A 22,975-nucleotide genomic window follows, 5' to 3' on the forward strand; every position below is an offset into this window, starting at 1 on the left:
AAGCAGGGCTCTGTCTGTGTGGCTGTCTTCATTATGCTCTCTTGTTATCGTCCTAATTTTGCACATGCTGTGCTGTGTTTAGTCGATAAGTCATGTCCGACTCTCTGCAACCCCATGGACTGTAGCCTGCCAGGTTCCTCTGTCCATGGGGATTCTCTGGGCAAGAATTGGAGTGGATTGCCATGCCCTTTTCCAGGGGATCTTCCCAACCCAGGGATAGGACCCAGGTCTCCCTCATTGAAGGCAGACTCTTTACCAGCTGAGCTACCAGTGATTGAGTGAGTGAAAGTCACGTAGTCATGTCTGACTCTGCAACCCCATGAACTATGCAGTCCATGGAATTCTCCAGGCCAGAATCCTGGAGTGGGTAGCCTTTCTCTTCTCCAGGGGACCTTCCCAATCCAGGGATCGAAGCCAGGTCTCCCGCATTGCAGGTGGATTCTTTACCAGCTGAGCCACAAGGGAAGCCCAAGAATACTGGGGTGGGTAGCCTATCCTTTCTGCAGCAGATCTTCCTGTCCCAGGAATCAAACAGGGGTCTCCTGCATTGCAGGAGGATTCTTTACCAATTGAGCTATGAGGGAAGATGCTAATTTTGCATGCTCTGTATGTATTTCTCAGGAATAATATAAATAAAAAAAGACAAAGTAGCAACCATGGCTGTTTAGGGAGGCAGTGCAATGCAGGTCCTACACCTGCCCAGACCCCACCAGTCACAGAGGGTTTGCCCCACTCGGCCTCCCTGAGGCTCACACATGTGGAGGCAATAGGTTGGGTGCCAGGGGAGGGCAGGCAATGCCAGCTCTGTTGGATGCCCTCCCAGGCTTCTGCTTAGCAGAGGGAGGCCAGGTAAGCCCCTCGCCAGCTTCCCCATGGCCTTTTGGGCTTGGCCACCTGGTCTCAGGAGCCACGCAGCAGCTCTGCAGGAAGAGGGTGGCCTTGACAGTGACTGCTTGTCTTTATCTCCTCTCCCTCTATGGCACTTCCCTGCCCTCTAAGCGTCCAGACCTCTGGGGTCCACGATGCTGATGAGTGACCTACTGAGGATTTATCACTCACAACCACAGTTTAGAGAGCCCCTAGTGCACATCTTTAGACTGTTGAGACTCTAGGACCTCTGGTGTGAAGTAGAGGCCAACAGAATGGTGAAGTGGTGTTGGGCAAGTTGCTTAACTTGTCCAAACCTCAGTTTTCTCATCTGGAAAATGGGGATAATAATAGAGTGTCCTAAAGGAACCGTTATCACTGGACACCTCTGGGAATGGGGGAGGAGACACTTTGATTTCACACTTTGTGAATTTTAGATCTTGTGCATACATTACTGGTTCAAAGAAATAAATACATATTGTAGGAGGGCTGAGAGAGGATCAGAAGGACTTTTCTAAGGTGGCTCCATGAAGCATTCATCCCACTAGATGGGTTCTGTATTATTCAAGTGCAGTGTTAGTCGCTCAGTTACATTTCACTCTCTGTGACCCCCTGGACTGCAGCCCATCAGGCTCCTCCGTCCATGGGATTTTCTAGACAAACATACTGGAGTGGGTTGCCATTTCCTTCTCCTGGGGATCTTCCTGACCCAGGGATTGAACCCCAGTCTCCTGCATTTCAGGCGTATTCTTTGCCATCTGAGCCACCAGGGAACAGAACATAACATTATTATGTTATTCAAGAGCCACACCCCAAAACAGGCCCTCCTGCACAGGAAAGCTGGAAGGGAGGGCTGAGTGACTCGTGACTGGGACAGGGTTTGGACTCCGAGGTCCTGTGTCTGTCACTCTGGAGCATAAGGAGGTGACTGCCATCTACTTGGAAAAATAGGCACACGTCAATCCACGAGTGAACGGGAAGTGCTGTACCGGGAAGTGCGACAGTCAAGGTTTTGGAGACCCATCACTAGGACTGAGTTTCTGAAGGAAAACTCGCTGGGTAGCTTCCATGTGGGAAGCACTGTGTCTCCTTTTGTCCTGTTGGAGATCATTGTGCACATTTTGTGTGTTAAAGGCTCTGAGAAGTCCTGCAGTAACAGCTTGGTTTAATTGAGTACTTCCCACTGTACAGTATGTGGTTCGTGATCAGGGACTCGTCTTTATTTTGTTGTGTTTCTTTTTTTTGGCCCAGCCCCTGCTAACACCCCACAGAAGCAGGGTGGTGCAGAGGGTCAGGGAGTGGGAAACGCTGTCCTCCAGAGAATGAGGGCGGACTCTGGTCTTCTGATTTTTTTTTTTAATTACTATTATTTATTTTTGACTGCGCCAGGTTAACAATGCTGTGAACGGGCTTTCTCTAGTTGTGGCGCGCGGGGGCTCCTCCCCAGTTCCAGGGCTCGGGCTTCTCGTTGCGGTGGCTTCTCTTGTGGAGCACAGGTTCCAGGTGTGCAGGCTCAGTAGTTACGGCGAGTGGGCTTAGTTGTCCCACGGCATGTGGGATCTTACTGGACCAGGGATCGAACCCATGTCCCCTGCACTGGCACGCGGATTCTTAACCACTGGACCACCAGGGAAGTCCTGGTCTTCTGATGTGAAGTTGTCCCTCTTGATCCCCTGGTTGCACGTTCGTCAGATGAGAGGAGGAGGGTGACCGTGAGGGTTGTGGGCACCATGTCTATCGAGTGGCTGCTCTGTGCCCGGCCCCGGGTTGTGGGGATTTACATTCACACGTGAGCCTGACCCTCTTGGCCGCCCTGGGAGCCAGCACTGCTCCTGCCTCCCACCTACCGAAGATGAAACTGGGAGTCGGCGGGGTGGGGGGGGTCAGTGCATCCAGATCTCCAGGCTACAGGGCAACAGATCCAGGATTCAAACCCAGCACGGCTGCTCTGACCCCCGCACCAAGGTTCCTCTTCTCGGAAAAGGTCACGGCCTTCTTTCACACACTCCTACTCTTCTTACAAATACCCTGAAGGCATTTCCTTCATCAGGAAAGAGATTACGGAGCACTTGAAGCAGATGTTAAGGGTTCTGGGACCTCACTGCAGTCTCTGCTCTGAATTCTAATCTGTGGCTCGCTCTGAGCTCCGGCCAGTCTGTGCCCTGCACAGGGATGACCGCCTCCCAGGAAGCTCTCCAAAACCACAGCCAATACCAGGCTGTGGCCAGCCCGGCTCTTCCTCCCGCCTCTTGTGTCCCTGCCCAGAAATCTCGAGGGGAAGGGGCGGGCAGGAGGGAGGCAATGGCTTCAAGCGCACCGTCTGGGAGGGAGGGCTGGCTTGGGGGTAGGGGGCGCATGGCACAGGAAAGGATGCTCTGTATCCTGTGCTCTGAGCCGATGTCTCCCCCTAACAGGTCTGGAAGAGGTCGGGGGCCTGGTTCTACAAAGGGATCCCCAAGTTCATCCTGCCCCTGAAGATCCCCGGCCAGGCCGATCACCCCTCCTTCCGACCATTGCCCGTGGAGCCAGCAGAGCAAGAGCCCAGAAGCACTGAGACCAGCCGCGTCTATACCTGGGCCCGAGGGAGAGGTAAGGTCCCCATCACCCCCTCTCCTGGGACAGCAGCCAACATTCGGCTCATCAACCAGCCGAGCGCTGCCTCGGGTGCCAGGCAGTGCCCACCACACCCCCATGCAGCTCACACTGGTCTGCATCCCTCTCTGTGCCCTCAGCTCTATCTGCACCACGTGGGCAGCTGGACCTTAGCAGGGTGCTTGCTTCCAGTTGGGAGGGGCCCCAGCGGGCCGTGTCACAACCAAGCACGAATTTGGGGGCAGGGCTGCTGTGAACAGCGCTGTGGATGTGTGAAGAAATGTGATGTCAGTTGAGGTTTCTTGCAAAGGATGAAAATGCATCTTTCTAAGGCAGATGTGTACCATCTCTTCTCATCACTTGTCTTATGTCTCAGAGAAAGGGGTGCCTGGCTTCCCTGGTCCTGAAACACAAAGAGCTAGCGTGCCAGGGCCCTTGGTGTTTGTGGTGGCCAGCTGATGAGGGTGTGCCCTACGAGGCCACCATCAGAAGGGGAATGGCCACCATCGTGGGTCATGACGACAGTGCCAGGCATGGTGGATGGCTCTCTACTCCTTGCATGATGTTTTAGTGTTTGCAATTTTATTTTCAAAGCTCCTGGTCTCACAACAGGTTCCAGAAGTGGACAGGGCAGCTATTTTGTAGCCCTATTTTATAGATGAGTAGCCGAGGCCCAGAGAAGGGGAGGGATTGTCTCAGTTGGGTGTGGCAAAGTTGGGAAGGAAAGGTGAGGTCCTGCCCTTTGGGCTCTGGCTCCTTGTGCCTGGAGGTGCCCGAGTTCTAGCCCAAGACTCAGGGTCTGAGGTCCTACAGGAGACACGGTAACCAGAGGGATGAGGGATTATCCTGACCTTGGGGGGCGATGGACCCAAGTTAGTGGACATGGCAGCTGCTTTTGAGTGGCTCTCGAACATCTCTGTCTTTGAATTATGACGTGGCATTTGTCTTCATGTCGTTTGGACTTTGATTGTCTTGTTACAAAAGTAAGGCATGTTTATTATACAATTTTGAGAGTTGTCAAATAGTATAATTCACAAGGTAAAAATCCCCTGGAGGTCAGCCTTTCCAGACATAATCAGCATTAACAGCTCAGCCTCTGTTCTCCAGACATTTTTTTATTAGTATCACTTGGTTTTTTTGCAGCCTGCCCTCCTGGCTAATTCTCCTGGACTCTGTTTGCATTTTTAATTCCCATGAGTTGGCCTTCCCTGCCATCACTGCCCACTGCTGCCACAGATGAGTCCTGATGGGGACCACGGCGAGTGCAGGTGGGGCCTGGGCAGGCAGGGGACAGTGGGCAGGCAGAGAGGAGTTCCTTTTCCACCCTCAGCGCTGGGGCTTTCTCCTGCCCCAGCCCAGGCGGGTGTGTCTGTATGACCAAGAAAAGAGACATGGCTGTGGAGAGTGCAGGCCTGGAATGTTGCTTCCGCTAGATTGAGGAGGAGAGGCCCTGAGACCTTGCCCCAAAGGGGACTCTCTGCCCTGTCTGCTCCAGCCCTGGTGTGGCACATACATGCACATGTGCACACACACACAAACACACACATCCCTGGGGAAGGGCAAGACCTTCTCTTGTCTTCTCCTCAGCCACACAGACACACAGATGGCCTTTTAATTATGTGGGCGAGGAGGCCAGCAGCCCACACACTTGGATCTGGCATCCCTTATTAACTGAGTTTGCAGCAAAGCCAGGCCAGGCAACGTGGAGGTCACCCCTCTACTCCAGTATGAACTTGGTCTCCCTCCGCAGACCAGGTAAGAAACCCCCCAGGCTCCCAGACCGTAAGGGTATAGGAAAGCGGCCACCTGCAGCCCCATCGTCAGTGATGCTGGGTGCCAGGCAGCGGGCTAGGGCCAGAGCTGCAGTCTGTGGTCCAGATTGGAGCCTGTCTGCTAAGCCTGGCCTTCGTAGCACCCAGGCTTCCCTGCCCTTCACCATCTCCCAGAGTATGCTCAGGTTCATGTCCATTGAGTCCATCCAACTGTCTCATCCTCTGTCGATCCCTTCTCCTTTTGCCCTCAAACTTTCCCAGCATCAGGGTCTTTGGCTCTTCCCATCAAATGGCCAAAGTACTGGAGCTTCAGCTTCAGTAACAGTCCTTCCAATGAATATTCGGGGTTGCTTTCCTTTAGGATTGACTAGTTTGATCTCCTTGCTATCTAAGGGACTCTCAAGAGTCTTCTCCAGCACCACAGTTTGAAAGCATCAATTCTTTGGAGACACTTGGAGGCAGTGAAAACCACCTTGGCCACCTGAGGCAGCCCTCTTCCGGGGCTCTTGTGTCTGGGGTCCCCAAAGACAGCATCCCCTCCCGCCCCAGTCCCTGCTCCCTGATGTGGAGGTGACACCAGCTCCCTCTCTCTGACCCTCCCTCCCTAACACTCTCTTCCCTCTGTCTGTCTGTCTCTCTGCTTTGGGACCGGTGCACTTATGTCTCCCCGACCCCAGTGCACTTCACTTGGAGGAGAAAGGGGAATCGATAGAAGCCATGAACTTTGCAATCCACAGAGCAATCAAGTGAAATGTATTGATGTTTCTGAGGCAGCTTCCTTTTCTTCCTCCTTCAAATTTTCTTTGTTAATTTTTAAATACATGAGCAGACCTGATATATTTTTAACAAGTGTAAACAATTCAAAAGTCGATGAAAAATCAAAATCTGTTCTGCCTGCCATCATCTCCAAACCCCTTTCTCCCTGTCCCTACCAGCATATACTTGCTATAGGGTTATTTTTTGTTTTGTTTTTAACAACAAAAATAGGTTCTTACCCATAACTCTGCAAGCTGGTTTTTTTTCTCACTTAAAAGAATATCATGGGCATCCCTCCAGGTCAATAGATATAGATTTTACTGTATCCTTTTTAATGGCTGAATAAAATCCTATCATATTATATATTGTGATTTAATTATTCACCTATTGATGGGCATTCAGATGATTTCTGGCTTTTTGCCTCTGTGAGCAATACTGAAACGTCCTTATGTGTATATGATGGTTCTATTTCCATGGGGCAGGTATCCCAAAACAAATTGTGTGTTTTAATTTTCAATAGACATTACCAGACTATATTCTGAAAATGATAGCCTTTTGTGCTCATTTATATCTACATCCTTGCCTGCCATAAATATTACTGGTGTTTATCATTTTGACCAATATACTAGATGAAAAATGATATTGCATTTTTAAAATTTCTACATTTGACTATTTCTTCATATCTTTATAATTTATTGATATTTAAGCTTCCTTTTTTTTTAATGGGCTATTTAAACTCATCGCTCATTTTTTATTGTTTATTTCCTCTTACTGATTTGTATTAATAGATATTCCTTAGGGATATTAAATGAGTTGCAAATATTTTTCTCCTTGACTTTACATTTTGTTTGACTTTAGTCTTTACTTATAGTATTTTGCCATTTTTTTCATTCTTTTTTTTTAAATTTATTTTTAGTTGGAGGATAGTTGCTTTAGAATGTTCCTGCCTTACACTGACCTGAAGCAGCCCTGTCCCCTCCCTCTTCAGCGTCCCCTCCACCTCCCAGCCCATCGCACCCCTCTAGGCTGTCACAGAGTCCTGGGTGGAGCTCCCTTCCTCGAATAGTGAATCGAATCAGCCGTGTCTCCTCCCACCTCCCAGCCCATTGCACCCCCCTAGGCTGTCGCAGAGTCCTGGGTGGGGCTCCCTTCCTGCAGTGAATCCCCGCCCACTGTCTTCCTATTTGGTAGTGTAGAGTTTCTATGCTACTGTCTCGATTCCCCCCACCCTCTCCTTCCTCTGCTGAGTCCACAGCTTTGCTCTCTCCGTCGGCGTCTCAATTGCTGTCCTACAAATAGGTTCATCAGTACCATTTTTCTGGATTCCACATATATTGTATTTTACCATTTAAAACCAATTTCTTTTCATTTTTGTGAAGTCAAGTATGTCTTTGTGTGTGTGTGTGTGGCTCATAGGTTTTCTAGCTTATTTTTTAAACATCTTTCTCTCTAAGGTTAAAAAAATTGCTAAATAAAAAGTTTAAATAATGTGAGAATACAAAGATATACTTAAATATGACAAAAACTACCCAAAAAGCAGAAATGTAGCACCAAGTATCAAATTAACTGATAAAGCTCTGAAGCCATGTTCTATCAAAGAACGAGTCAAAAATACCTCCATCATCACCATCATTCAACAGTATTTTGTAGTATTTAACTAAAGTAATAAGGCAAGAAAATAAAATTACTCGTTACTATTGGAAAAGAAAAAATTCTCGGGAATTCCCTGGTTAGGACTCCTCAGTTCCACTGCAGGGGGCGTGGGTTCCATCCTGGTTGGGGAACTAAGATCCTGCAAGCTACAGGGTGCGGCCAAAAAAGAGAAAAAATTATCTTATTTGTAGATGATGTGACTGTATACAAGAAAACCAAGATAATCTACAAAAACAACCCACTGGCATTAATAAGACGAGTGGAAAGTGACAGGACAGAAAGTAAATCAATAGTTTACACCAAACTATTGCACAAGTGTTGCTGTAAAAAATCAACAAATTTAAACCATACTTATTAGAAGTAGAAATGGAAAAATCCACTCATAATTGCAACAAAAATTGTAAAATGTCAAGAAACAAATTTTTAAAGACTAGAGCTCAAACATAGAGAAAATTACGGAATCTTATCGAAGGCCATAGAGTGGAATATTGCCAAACCTTAAAGACTTTGCAGCAATATGGATAGACAGAGATTATCGTTCTAAATGAAGCCAAATATCTTACAACATCACTTATATGTAAAATCCAAAAACCGGTACAAGTAAACTTATTTACAAAACAGAAATGGACTCTCAGACATAAAAAACAAACGTATGCTTACCAAAGGGGAAAAGGTGGGGAGGGATAATTTGGGGATTTGGGTTTAAAAGATACACACTGCTAGCTCTTAGCTCCTTTTCCGGCCAACTGCGGTCTCCATGGTCCACTTGACACTTCCTGTGCTCTGTCTGCCTTACTAAAGCCAGCAGGCACCTCCCCCACCGCCTCCACCCCGTGGCTCCGGTGGCCGGCGGGACCTTTTGCTGGCAATCCCTCGGTACTTATTTGCATACTAAAAGCTGCTGCCTGCGGGTCTGCCTTCCAATCAGCCTGAATCTAGGTGCTCACTGATCCTCTCCACTGGAGCACTAACAGGTCTTGGCACACCCTCAAACACTGGGAGCTACTGAAAATAAAACAAGCTCCTTGGACAATCACAAGGCTTGCGAGAGAAGCAAGAGGTGGGACTGGGTTGGCGCTGGTGTTCATCTGCTACCTGGGGCCAGTCCTTCAAGATAAATAGATAAACAAGGACCTACTGTATAGCACACTTGTAACACCCTATAATGGAAAAGAATCTGAAAAAGTATATATAATCACTTTGCTATATACCAGAAACATTGTAAGTCAGCTATACTTCAATTTTTTAAAGCGTTACTATAACCAAAAGGTAGATTACTATAATCAAGAGAAACGGTGTGGTATTGTTACCAGAATAAATAGAATATCTATTTTATATAGATAAGTGGATCAGAATAGAAAAATAACAGAGCTAAGGATGTATGGAAGCTGAAGATAGGTAGCTTTTCATTTCAGTGGGGAAATAACTGGTTTATTTAACAAGCAGGGCGAGCATAATTAGATTCCCATCCCATTCTGTGTGTACCCAGAAACACACTGCAGACAGATTAAAGGTCTAAATGTTAAAAATAACACAAAGGATGTGTCAGAGAAAGATATGAAGTGTTTCTTTCCTCTGCGTTAAACTCAGAGCTGGTAGAGCGCTGGTGCCTCAGGACAGGTGGGCTGACTCCCTGGGTTGCTACGCCCTCCCTCCCCCCGCCCCCCCCCCCCCCCCCCCCCCCCCCGACACTGGGTGTTGATTTTGGTCAAGGACTTGCCTGCAGAACCCCTTGGTGAGCCCCATACAAGCTTACTGATAGCAGGACATTCACCCTTTCTCCAGGATGGGATGGGAAACAGTGTGACCTGAGTCCCCCTGTGACTGGCCCTGGGTCTGACCTGGCTGTCTGTGGGGGCAGGGCTCCACCCTCCCATCTGATCCATCCAGCTGGGATGTGGGCACCATGCTACTTTCCCTTGGCAGGTCATTGCTCCAAGTTTATGGCAGCAATAAAATATAGTCAGTTTTTGTGCATCCCAGATCCCTTTGTTCCTCTGTGAAATATAATATGTAAATGGTAGAAATGGTACTGTGCGCTCTTGGGTCTTAATCCCTTTAGAGTTGGGCCACATCTTTTGAAGGCTTCTTTCCTTTCAACTGGATTCTCACTTTTGGGCAATGTATGGAAAGATAGTTGCTGGGAATGGGGATATTAATCTGGCATATTTGGGAAATAAGGGATTACTTTCTTTTTTTTCTTGTATACGGGAAAGCTCAGAGGAAGCAGCTGAGGCTTTGGTTCAGCAGCTCAGTTATGTCAGGACAGATGTCTTTGTAATTCTTGCTCTTTCCCTCATGGTCACAAGATGGTTGCTACAGTTCCAGCCATCACTATAAAGAAAAGGAAAAAAGAAGAGGCTAGAAAATTAAGCTTTTTGCTTCTGCAACCTTGCATCATAATAGAAGCAGGCTGGTACTTGTGCTAGAGGAGCCTGATTCCCTATTGATGGAGAGCTGAATTGATCTGACCGAAGTCATTAAGTGTGGCAGTTTTTCTCAGATAGGATTTTGCACGTCTCTACCTCCAGTGCTGAGAATACTTAATGTGATAGGGCTTGTCTTCATCCCCCAGTGTGTGACTGGGAGACAGCACTGCCCTGGGTCTGCTCTGCAGTTGCTCTGCCCACCTTTCCCAGCAGTTACTGGACACCTGAGATGGGGTGGGGATGGAGCTGAAGCCCCACGTAAGTAAGTGTTCGTCACTCAGTCATGTCTGACTCTTTGAGACCCTATGGACTGTAGCCCGCCAGGCTCCTCTGTCCATGGGATTCTCCAGGCAAGAATACCGGAGTGGGTTGCTATGCCCTCCTCCAGGGGATCTTCCCAACCCAGGAACCAAGTCTTTCGCTTTGGAGGCAGAATCTTTACCCTCTGAAACACCAGGGAAGCCAAGTCTCCAGTCCATACAGTGCTTGCTCTGAGGGTTTTTTTGGATGTGTGTGCTTTTCCAAGATGGGGGTTGGAGAGCTGAGGCCCTAGGGCACCAACCCCTGGATCAGTGAGATTCTGCTGTGTTCACCTCTCCTGGGGCCAGGGCCCCATCACCTAAAGCTTTCATCACTCCCCTGTGGCCTGGCCAGATCAGGGTGGCCTTTCCACTCTGCCCGCCTCCCTAAATCCCCAAAAGCCCCAGGTGAGCCGACAGGTGCCTGAGCTCCCAGTGGCCACGAGGCAAACTCTCTTTCCCCTCTCTGCTGAGGCCTGGGTCACAATGCCTCCCAGGACCCTCTGCAAGAGCCCTCCCACTCGCTCATCATTCCCCTGAGCAGAGCACAGCCTTCCTGGATGGAATTGAACAGAATGACACATGCGTTCCCTTCAAGGTCTGTTCTGGGAAAGTACATTGAGCTTCAGATTTGTTCCAGTTGGGTAGTTTTAAGAAAAATCAGAGTTTCCTTATCATTTCTTTGGTTTGCTAGATTTTAAACAAATTTTTTTAGAATTCTAAACTGTGTTCTGTGTTTGCGGTCCAGGGAAAGCAAGCTTTGGGGTTGTTTGGGTTGAGTGGTCTGATTCAGCTCAACCACAAATGTTTTGCCTGGGGCCACCCTTCCGGAATGACCCTTTAGCCAATCTTTCCGCCCTCTCACCAGCATCTCCTGTTCCCCTGGAGAAGCCGAGTCATGGGTGCTGTGTTGGCCTCAGCCAGGGCTCCTTGACTCACGGCCATTATCTCCTCTGATGCTCAGAACAGCCTATGCGGCAGTTATGGACATGAAATTGACTCTGAGTGATGGATGAGGAGGGGGACATCTGCCCAAGGTCACATGGGCTCCAGGCTCCTAAGTCCCAGCCCACGCTCCTGCCACATGCACTGGCTTTCTGCTCCTGGACTTGGTTCGAGGGTTTTGGGCTGTTGAGAACAGAGACAACAAAGGAAAGCTCAACTCAGGCATTGCTGGCAGCTGCTGAGGAAGGTCTTCCAGAAGCAGGGGTGGACAGGAAGGTCTTCCAGGCCTGTGGTGCTAGAGCTCAGAGTAGCAGCTGCCTCTGCTTCTCAGGGAACACTGAGATCAGCTCCATTCCCCAGCCTCTGCTCGCCCAGCAGTTGGACACGACTGCAAGTCTGCACACCCTGCAGTCTCAGCCTCTGCTCCCACTCTCAGGGCCCCGTGTCCACACTGGGGGAGGATGTGACTGGCCCAGCTCCCTTCTGCTCAGGCTGCTGTTTATGCATCTAGCCTGTATCCTGTCAGATGTTATAGATGGTGTGGCCAGTGAGGCCCAATTTGAGGCTGTTTTCCCCACAAGCAGAGCTGGAACAGAGCAAGGGGAAATGAGTCTCCGTTGCTCAATGGCCATTGAACCACAGAATTGGGTGTTTTGTATCTTACAGGATAGTGAGCTCCTTGTTACTGGGAGCATTCAAACAGAGGCTGGATATTTCACTAGGGATACTACAGCTCAGACACTAGGAGAAGCTTACTGTAGGCTTGTTACTATGTATTCAGAGCTAGACCCCCATGTTGTGACCCGGACTGGGGGAATGGAGACACATTTTATGGCCCAAGATCGAGGCAGCCACTCACTCAGCTTTGAACTTGAGACCTCTGTCTCATTAACACAGAGCTGTAGCCGGCTGAGCTAATAAACAGTTTCGCGGCAGCCGTTTTTCCATCAAACGCATATGCTGTTTCCTGACTTCTTAACGCAGCGTGCTATTTATACCGGTAGACCCATTCATTCTTAATGAGCCACGGTTGTGGATTGTAAACTGTTTTATTTTCAGACAGGATTGCTCACTGCCCAGAGCCAGTTGTTGCTATGCTGCCTTCCTTCTTTCTCTGTTCCTGAGAAATTCGCATTTTGGAAGCTCCTTGGGGGCGCTTTGCTGCCCTCTCCCCACCCCCTAATCATCCCCAGTGTTTCCCCAGCAGATTCAGGACTTGCTGTTTCTGTCACATCAGCCTGGACATGGTGCATGGACTCCCTGCAGCCTTCAGAGCAGCTGGGAACGCGTGTTGTGTGCAGGGGGGTGGGGGAGGCAGGCTGGCCGAGGCTCAGAGAAGCAGGCAGAGCTTCTGTGCTTGGAGGCGAGGTGCCGTCTGTCCTGGGCGGCTTGGACATTTGCTGGTATTGTAGGTCGCAAACTGGTGGAACAGTGACTCCCCCTGACTCACTGCTTTAAATTCATTGACAACATTTTTTAAAAGGTAGAGAATTCTCATGAAAAGAATATAGAGTTCTGGCTTCTTTTTTGAAAATCAGAAGGTCTGGCCACACTGCCCCTCCCTGGATAAGTTGGACAGGCTAAGTGGCAGTTTCCCCCTTCACACAGACCCTGCAGTCTCTGGTTTGCCCCAGTCGCCACCCCTCCCTACTGTCTCTCATGCTTTTTTTTTTTTTTTTTAAGATATTTGGTACTGTTATTTTGTTTTTTAATTGCTGCACTGGGTCTTCGTTGCTGCATATGGGTTTTCTAATTAGAGAAAGCAGGACGTGGGCTTCTCATTGTGGTGGCTCCTCTTGCTGCAGAGCACAGGCCCTAGGCATGCAGGCTCAGGAGTTGTGGCTTGCTGGTTCTAGGGCAGGCGGGCGGGCGGGCTTCAGGAGTCGTGGCACACGGGCTTAGTGGTTACGGCTCTCGGGCTCTAGAGCACAGGCTCAGTAGTTGTGGTGCACAGACTTGGTTGCTCCGCAGCATGTGGGATCTTCCCGGACCAGGAATCGAACCTGTGTCCCCTGCATTGGCAGGCAGCTTCTTATCCACTGTGCCACCAGGGAAGTCCATCTCTCATGCTCTTTGATCATCGCCCTTGGTGGGCTAATCCGAAGAAAGTGAAATCGTTCTTGTTTCTACATTCCTGTGAAAGCGAGAGACTAGAAGTTAGACCTGTTGCCAAAAAAGGCAGGCACACACCTCCGTAGAAGTGGAGAGTTCTCACATCCAGCCCGCCTCACTCACCGCCCCTTCACCTGACCAGAGGAAGGCAGGAGCCTGACCAGACCATGTCTGTGGGTCCCTCCTTCTGATCGGACTCCACAAATCCTGCCCACAGTGGTTCTGTGCTTTCTGTGGAGGTGACCCACCACCGTCGCCCCCAGGGCCAAGTCAATAAGAACTTCAGAGGTCAGGCCTTGCAGACCCCTGTGGTTTTTGTGAGGGGAGGGGTGAGGGAGTCATATCTGACTCCTTTTCAACCCCTTGGACTGTAGCCCACCAGGCTTCTCTGTCCATGGGATTTTCCAGGCAAGAATACTGGAGTGGGTTGCCATTCCCTTCTCCAGGGGATCTCCAGACTCAGGGATCGTGTTGTTGTTTAATTTGGCTGCATCTCATCTTAGTTGTGGCACATGGGATCTCCGATCTTCCTTGAAACATGAGAAACCTTCATTCCAGCACATGGAATCTAGTTCCCCAACCAAGGATCCAAACCGGGCCCCCTGCGTTGAGAGCACAGAGTCTTAACCACTGGACCACCAGGGAAGTCCCGAGCTCCTCTGTCTTAATGGGGCCCCTGGGTCAGAAAACTTTACTTTTTTGGAAGTCCTTCTCCCTCCCTGGGCCTTGGTTTCCCTATGAGTAGGATGGGGCGAGGGGGGCCGGGACAGAGAGTTTGTGCTCTTCCAGCTTTCCTATGTCACCGTCCTAAATCCAGGGGGATGAGACTCTGTGCAGAGATTTCCGGCAGGTGGTATACCAGCTCTCAGACTATATATTTAAGCTGTCTCTACCAGAAGGACCAGCCCCATCTCAGCAATAGCCACACAGACTCACACACACACACGTGTGTGCCCACACACACAGTCCTGCTATGTGCGGCCCGTGAAATCCCAGCACACTCGCCCAGCACCCCCTCCCTCCCCGCGCTCCTGGTAAACAGTCGCTAAGGGCCTGTGAACTTCCCTCGCGGTCCTGTGCCCAGCATCGTCTCTCCTGCTTCATCATCACCTTCCCTGTCTCCTTCATTTTACACCCTGCATGGGTTCTACCATCCTGGGGAGTTGGAAGTGCCTGGGATTTTTTCATGTATGAAGATACAAGCTAGAGAGAGCTGTTCAGAGAGGAGAGGAGAGAGAGGCTGCCTTTGCATAATCTGAGAAGGGCGCTGTGTGTCCAGCCCGGCCCCACTGACCCAGGTCTTCGTGGTGTAGGTCTGTGGTTTGGGTCCAGAAAATAAATTAAAAAGGCCTGGCTGGACAGTCCTGTGTGTGGCTCCCACTAGGCGTTTGGGGACAGGAATACCATCCATGCCATCGGGGACAGGAGAAGCAGGGAGTGGTGCTCAGTCTCCTGAGCCCGCTGAGGACCTTGCTGGGGCAGACACAGACAGTCGGCGCTCTGGGCGGCCGCGGTTCCTCCAGGCTCAGATGAGGGCCTGGGCACCGCGGGCCTATGGGCGAAAGAAGCAGGTCTCAGGCCTCAGCTGCCGTGGACTGCAGCCCATGCTGGGTTTTGTGTATTCGTGTGATCAACGCTCCACCCCCCAAATACCTGTACTGGAGGTACTACTGTTGTCCCATTTCATAGAAGAGGAAACCAAGGCTTGGAGGGGTCAGATAATTTGCCTTGTAACCTTGGCATGGGCAGAATAAGAAATCCCCACGGTGTTCAGGAAACTCTGCCCTTTTCCTAAGTCTCAGGGAAACAGAGGCCCTAGCCTCATCTTACGTGGCTGTGTTTTGAAAGATAAGCCTATGTGTTACTAATTTGTTTTGACCTTCAGAGTCCTCAGTGAAGCCAAACACTAGCTCGGTGCAGGGGCCACCCCCAGAACAGGAGCCCTGAGCAGCCAGGAGCCACCATTGTTCCCACTGCTGCGCCCCGCCCCGGCCTCTGCAGCCCTCTGGCCTGTCCTGGGTGTCCTCACTGGCTGGGGGCTTGATTTCCCAAGAGCAGGAGGCGCTCATTAGCCACACCACAGAGGACAGGGGCATGGGTGTCGTTTCTAATTTGTCCGAACCCGATGACAGCCTCAGCTGATCAGATGACTCCAGCTGCAAGGTGAGGCCTTGGGATTCCTTGCCGCCTCCCCACCCCACAATCCCCATCTGAGCTGAATTGGGAGAGCAGGGCCCAGCCCCACCCCAGGCAGCCTGGCTCTAGCTAAGCAGATGTCCTCAGCAGCTGCTGCTGCTATTGTATAATAGTCACTAAGTCGTGCCCGACTCTTTTGCGAATCCATGGACTGTAGCCCGCCAGGCTCCTCTGTCCATAGGATTCTCCAGGCAAGAATACTGGAGTGCATTGCCATTTCTTTCTCCAGGGATTTTCCCAACCCAGAGATCGAACCCACGTGTCCTGCTTGGCAGGCAGATTCTTTACCGCTGAGCCACCTGGGAAGCCCTGGATGACCACAGAACTCCTGCCAAGTGCAGTACAGCGCTCCCCTCTCCAGCTGCTCACCTGTCTTGCCGTGTGAACCTACAACTTAATTCTACTCTAGTTTTCTTGGCCTTTGGGGACCTGGATGAAGAGAATAAATCTGGGCCCGCCTGCCTCATCTGACTCCAATAAAGCCCTTGGAGATAACAGGGCTGGGTGCACTTGGCTCCGCCACCCTCTCCCTGGACCTCCTGTCCATCACGGGGGGCTGGTGGATTTCTACTCACTAGTCCAGCCTCGGCAGCAGAAGCAGAGAGTGTCTGTCTGCCCAGTGATCTCCATACAGGAAAGAGGGGCTGGACTACCCCTGCCTCAGTTGCCCCTGGGGTCCACATGGAGTCTGGGCAAAGCTGACAGCCCTTCCCACACCCAGGATGAGATCAGATGCCATGGGGCTCTCAGGGGCTGAGATTCTAGGATGAGGGAACCTGAGGGACGCACCCTGAGGCCAGACTCTGAGGGCATGTGCCCGACAGAGACCCAGAGACAGGTGGGCAGAGAGGGAGAGTGAGAGAAACCAACAAAATGGGAAGAGGGACCAAGAGACCAACGCAGGGAGACTTAGAACCGTGGGGACACAAAGACCCGCAAGAGAGGGAAAGACGAGAGAGGCAAAGGCAGAGAGGGATTTTTTTTAAACCATCAGCAAGAGAGGCATAAAGAGATGAAGTCAGAGACACACAGAGACATAAAGAAGGACAGAGAGAGAGCACTGACGTCATGGAGTGGATGAGGCACATTTTACATCCCAGCAGAGGAGCCGGCAGGAGGTACGCACCCACTTTGCTGCATCTCTGCCATGAATCAGAAGCAATAACCTGCCAGAGGGAAATACTGCAGAGCACACCCAAACCAGACCAGCCCCTCGTCCCCTAAGTGCCTGAGTCTAGAACCTTCCTTTTGAGCCTGTCCTGGCCCCCAAAGAAGCCCACCACCTGGCCTTTGCCTTTCCTGTCCTTTGTCAGGGATGCCTGGCTCACCCCAGTCCTAGCATCTCTACCTGCCAAAATCACGCTCATTTTTCAATTCCACCTCTTCCAGGAAGCTCTCCCTGACTTCTTTGCCTGACCACTCTCCACTCCCGCTACAGAGTAGTGGTATTGTGTTCTCTCTGGCAGAATCTGTTCTTATCTTCCATCTGTCCATTTCCCTCTTCTCTCTGGAGCACCTCCAGCCAGGACAGGACCACAGGATGTCAATGCTGGCGACCACATCTCTATCGATCGGAGGATACTTCTTCATTATCCGGTGCCTCCTGTCTCTCTGCAAGCCCCAAGGAGGGAGTTAATTAAAATCAATGGCAATGAATAAACAAGCAGGAGAAATCCTCCACTCCCCACTCTCAATTCCTGGCCTGGTCTGGGCTGTCCCTGCCAAGGTGCCGGGGGCAGCCTAGAAGGGGAGCCAAGGAAGGAGGTCCCACAGCCTCACCCTCCCTCTGTGGTGGTCCTGCGACTAACCCCACCTCAAAGGGGAGGAAATGAGGCCCAGGGTGATCAGGCAGCTGGCAAGGGAGGGTCATCTGGATCTCCAGACTCCAGGCCAGGAGGGAGGGAGGGAGGCAGATTCCGAGGCTCTCTGACTCCACTCAGCCCATCCTTAGGAGATAAGCTCCCTGGGCTTGAGGCTATTTTTCTTTCTTCCTTTCAGACCCCTACTCTCTAGGGCCCTGGGGGAAGTTTCCGAAGCAAAGGGAGAACCTATCCTTGGGTCTCGGGTTTGGAAGAAGAAAAGGTTTTTCGTGAACAGTGCACTCCCCTCCCCAGAGCCCACTCATCCCGTGTCCATGGCAACCAGTCTCCGACAGCCCCCCTCCATTAGTCCATCCCTGGCTCCGGCTGAGGCCACATCTCCTGTCGCCTGGCTTGTCCCACCCAAGTATCCTTCGGGAAGGGGAGGCACCTGCTTGGTTGAACGCCCAGCCCTAGCTGGCTGGCCGCCACCTCGCTGATCACCGTCTATCCTGCCGTCTCCATGAAATGCCATGTCCTCTCCTGGGGAGGATTTTTCAGAAAGCAGTCAACAAGTATTTACTGAGTGCCCGCTTGGCCCAGGGCCCAGCACTGGGGGCTGAGGGAAGAAGGCAGACGCCGATTAAGATGTGGCCCTGCCCTGAAGGGGTTTCTGGTAGAACTGGGCAAGTCAAGGCAGGCATCTGTAGGAAACACAGTGTAATGCCAGGGAGTGTGTGAGAGGGACCAGCAGGTGTAGGAAGAGCAGGGTTGGGGGCTGTCTTCCGTCCTTGGGCGAGAGAAACTTTCCAACACAGGCACGATTTGGGTCGGTTCCTAGAGGACGAATTGGAATCTCATTTTGAAAAAAATTTATAGGCTCATATAGTTTTTTCAATATTTATTTATTTGGCTGTGCTGGGTCTTAATTGCAGGACTGGAATCGTTAGTTGCAGCATATGGGATCTTGGAGCAAACGCCGGGAGAGAGTGAAGGGCAGGGAAGCCTGGCGTGCTGCTGTCCATGGGGTCACAGAGAGTCGGGCACGACTGAGCGACTGAACGGCAGCCCCAGGTCTTAGTTGCGGCTTGCCAACTCTTGGTTGTGGCATATGAGATCTAGTTCCCTGACCAGGGGTTGAACCCAGACCCCCTGCACTGGGAGCGAGGCGTCTTAGCCACTGGACCACCAGGGAAGTCCCTCGAATAGCTTTTTAAACTCGCAGCGCATTGCGTCCTCCTTGATCTTATTTTACTGTGTTTGTTATCGTCTCCATTGGACAGATGAGAAGGTTGAGGTTCAGAGAGATTAAGGTATTTGTCTAGAAGTGTCCAAAGCAGAGCCAGTATTCAACCCTAGATGTTGGGAGTGAACTGGGTGTTTTTCTCACCCACATGGCAGCTCCTGCCTGATGGGAAAAAGCATGTTGAAGGGACTGAGGATGAACTGGCCTGCCTTCAGGGGCCCAGAGCCCTTGGGATAAGCCCAGACCAAGGGATGCCCTGCATCCTGAGCGAGGAAGAAAGAGTAGAGATTCCAGCCACAGATAGTCCTGAGTTCCAATCCAGCTCAGCCTCCAGACAGACTCTGACGGTACCAATGCCTTCAATGTCTCATGAAGCACAACTTGGAAATCTGAGTTCCCCTAGAAAAGGAGAGTCCACCCCCGTGAGGCTGGCCTGGGCATCGAACATGCTGAGTCCAGAAGCCATCCCCATGCCAGATGGTGTGGGCCATGAGTTCAGGATGCCCCCCAAATAAATATTTATTTTTTTTTTTATCAAGCATCTGCCATATGCCAGACATGGCCTGTGTTATTTCTGCTAATGCTCACAATAACCCAGGAAAGGATCCATCGTTGCCCCCTTTCATAGGTGAGCCTGCCAAGCACAGAGGTGAAGGAACTGGCCCAAAGTCACACAGCTGGCAAGTGGCAGAGCCAGGACACAGTCTGTCTGACTCAGAGCCAGTGCCTCTTCACCACCCCCACACCTCCCTCCTGCTGCCGCCAAACGGAGCCCCAGACGTGGGAGGCATCTTGGTGGGATTTCGGGCTATGAGCCTGGCCCCACTTGCGGGTGGCACAGCCATCACCTGTCCCCGTGGGGACATCTTTTTGACTCTTCTCTGCAGCCGCGCCAGCCTGGTGGGCTGGGTAAGGCTAATTGGGGATGCCTCTGCATTCCCCGGGGCCTTATCTTTCCTTTACAATAAAAGTTGGGGGTTTTTTTGTTTTTAGCGTGCAAAATTTTCCACCATCTGCTTTGCCTTGGCAGAATGTTTGCTGAAAATATCTCTTCCTCTCTAATTCCCATAATTTCTGGGGGCTTTGGGAGCCTCCAAGCAGAGCAGCAGCAACTCACAAGGGCCTCCCAAGCTCACAGGCTGCTGGTTGTCCTTGTGCCAGGCAGGCGGATGTCGTGTGGCCCAGAAATCACATCTCCCTGCCTCTCAGCCAGAGAGGGGCACTGGGATCTCTCCACTGATGGAACAAAGCTGATCTGAAGTTGAATCCTAGGATTCAAGACCCAGAGTGTCTAGGCTGTCTAGGTCGGCCTGTTTTGTGTGTGGTGAAGCCCTGAGAGGTGCCCCCAGGGTCACAAAGAGAGAGGTTGGCAGATCAGAGCCAGGAAACAGATTCCCTAAATCCTAATGCAGGGCTATGAGGTCACATAGCCAGCATCCTGCCTGTCCCCTGGACCATTGCAGGCAAGGTTTCTCCACAAGCCAGCAGCTGCCACACATGTTCTTTGCAGCAGTTGGAAAAGACTTTCCAAAAGGGAAGACTTCCCCCCACTTTCATGTACCAAAACTCGAGTTTCCATGGTGACAATCAAATTGCAAATCCATCCAAGAGAGAAAAAAAAAAAACCCCAGAGAAGTGAGCATGGCTGGCGCTGGTGCTGTCCGCTGCTGCTGATGAGAGCCAGGCAGAGTGGGGCAGCCCTGCATGATGGGAAAATCTCAGGGATGCCAGGTCCCCAAGCAAGTGGTCCAGGGGCCCGGGCCACTGCAGCAGGGGGCCTCCTCCCTGCCTCCTGGCAGAGTTCCAGTGAATCCACTTGGTGACACCTCCTTCTTGGGGAAGCTATCAAGACAGTCTTCTCCCTGGTGTTTTCCCATTTTCAACCTGAAAAATCAAGCGTGGGCAGAATACAAGCACTTGTCACCAACCAGGCCATCCTAGACTCAGCCTTTGGGGAATTAGAGGTAAAAAATCAGCCTTCAGACACACAGAGTGTTTTGAGGATGGAAGAGCAAGGGCCAAAAGATTTATGAGCCTAAAAGCTTTGTTAATAGACCTGGAAGATTTACGATTGCAGCTGCCGTGTAGAGAGAAAGGTGGCAACAGCAATCGAATGGCAAATTAACCAAGGTTTGGGTTTTACAGCGACATTTGGAGGGCGAGGAGGAAGAAAAACTTCTTCCTTTGCTGCTGGAGGAGAATTGGGGTAGACAGCATTTGCGTTGGGCAGCGTCCAGGGATGTTCTCCACATTGTCTCTTCAGCATCTTTCTTTCCCAATGACAGTAAGTGCCAAGGCCAGGTGTCGACACTGCCGACTTCCTCGGGCTCTTCCTTTCGAGTGAGGTTTATTAGAGTGGATTAGAAACAGGATTGGGTTTGCATCACAGAGACCTCTAAGCTGAGGCTTGGCCCCCTGCTTGAAATCCCAGACACAATGAACAGCAATGCTTGAGCCAAGGGAGATGCATTCAAAAGGAACGCGGCCTCGGCTGGCTGCTTCTCTGCTCTGCAACACCTTTGTGAGCTTCGTTGTCATCCAGGGCTGTTCCCCCGCTTCCACGGCTATGGCCCTTGGGGTTCTATAAAAGGAGACAAAGAACAAGCCCACTGACTGTCACTTGGGGAGGTTTATTTTTTCTAAACCTTGCACGGCATAGGCACCATATGGAAACCAGGCAACATGCTACCTGAGCCCCACCTCCAGGGTTGGGGCTTTGGACGAGACATACCCCGCCCAGCAAAACACGCTCTTGCAACATAGCTCAGCAGTATTCTTGCAACTTAAGCCCACTCTCAACCCAACACTGAGACCAGGTACCACAGATGGCAGGACAGGGAGCAGAGTGAAGGAATGGGGTGAATGGGCTGGCCACCATAACCCGGAGTCTTGGGATGTCCTTTCCCATCGTCTCTTTCAAGCTCTTGGTACGTCATGCCCTGTGGCATCTGCTCATTAGCACCAAAGGATCCAGGTATTATTTCCATATCATGAAGCCCCATGTCATGTCTCGCTATCCCCTGCTGCCCCAGCCTCATATTTCCCACTCCACCCTAGAATTACAAAGATCCAGCATATCCAGCATGGGGCAGACAGAACATTCCAAGTCAGGAAGAAGGAATGAAGGTGAAGGTGAAGTCACTCAGTCGTGTCCGACTCTTTGCGACCCCACAGACTGTAGCTTACCAGGCTCCTCCATCTGTGGGATTTTTCAGGCAAGAGTCCTGGAGTAAGCATCTCTACCAGAGAGATGAGAAAACCAACGTGGAGATCAGTCACTGTGTTCTCCTCAGGGACTTCCTACTGCCTAACAGGCTGCTGGACACCCTCCTGCTGGGGGCGGGGGCAGAATATTCCAGATCCCTTTGCACCTGCCCCAAAGGAGAGATGCTTGCTCACTCCTGGCCCTCACACTCCCTTTGTCTGGGGACCCACAGGGTTGATGGTTAGTCAGTCAGTGTGTGAGTCAAAAAATACGTAATTGCTTATAAAACGAATGCCCATAAAATCAGGTCTCAGTGGATTCTTGATCAAAGAAACCCAGTCTGGGACCTAAAAAGCAATTGCAAAATAAGTCAGACCTTTACTTACATTTCTCAAATATAACGAATGGGGCGGGCGTGTGGATCCCAACCCCTCCAGTCTCCATCTCCTTTTGATTCTAGATCTGGAAAGCCCAAAAAGCCAAAGCAGATCTCTGCCTTGAGGGCGAGGAGAGAAACACAGCAGAAAGATCAAAATCCTTAAGCAGACAGAGGAAGGCAAAGCTGGAAACAAACCGTTAGCACCCCTCTTGCCCCACCCCCAGGATCAGGTCTGTGGGAAAAGCACGCTAGGCTCAGTCATGATGTGATTTGGCCCCTGCCTTCAGGAACCTCCAAGTCTGCTGGGGGAAAACACACACACAACGCTTAGAGCAGAAAGTTTGGTTGCTGCAGGTGTAACAGAATACACAGCGTGTTCAGCCAACCAGATGGAGACCATAGAGGGCTTCCTGGAGGAGGTGGTACCCAAACTAAGCCAGAAGGAGAAGGGTAGGCAGGGAATTCTGGGGAGAGGAAAGCCAGTCCCTGCAGGAGGTGCTGACAGTTTGGCAGGAGCTCCAGGTGGCCTGGGGCTGGAGAAGCCTCAGGCAGAAGAGCTGGTTGTGCAGTTGTGGGGGATGAGGCTAAAGAAGTAGAGAAGGGTGGGAGTTTGGGCTCTTGCTTTGCTGTGTCTTTAAAGTGTCAGTCGCTCAGTCGTGTCTGACTCTTTGCAACCCCATGGACTGTAGCCGGCCAGGCTACATGTCCATGGGATTCTCCAGGCA

General features: G+C 51.0%; 1 protein-coding gene across 7 annotated transcripts in view; it reads left to right on the forward strand.

Annotated features, from left to right (window-relative positions):
• The window catches only part of RPH3AL (rabphilin 3A like (without C2 domains)), a 139,330-nt gene that overhangs the window by 110,426 nt on the left and 5,929 nt on the right, over positions 1-22,975 (forward strand). For all 7 annotated transcript variants that reach the window (XM_070772811.1, XM_070772813.1, XM_070772809.1 and 4 more), the window contains one exon: positions 3,282-3,456. In XM_070772811.1, coding sequence (XP_070628912.1) covers positions 3,282-3,456 — 175 coding nt within the window. The remainder of the gene's footprint in view (positions 1-3,281; positions 3,457-22,975) is intronic.

Source organism: Bos indicus, chromosome 19 (genome assembly GCF_029378745.1).
Source record: "Bos indicus isolate NIAB-ARS_2022 breed Sahiwal x Tharparkar chromosome 19, NIAB-ARS_B.indTharparkar_mat_pri_1.0, whole genome shotgun sequence".
Classification (NCBI taxonomy): domain Eukaryota; kingdom Metazoa; phylum Chordata; class Mammalia; order Artiodactyla; family Bovidae; genus Bos; species Bos indicus.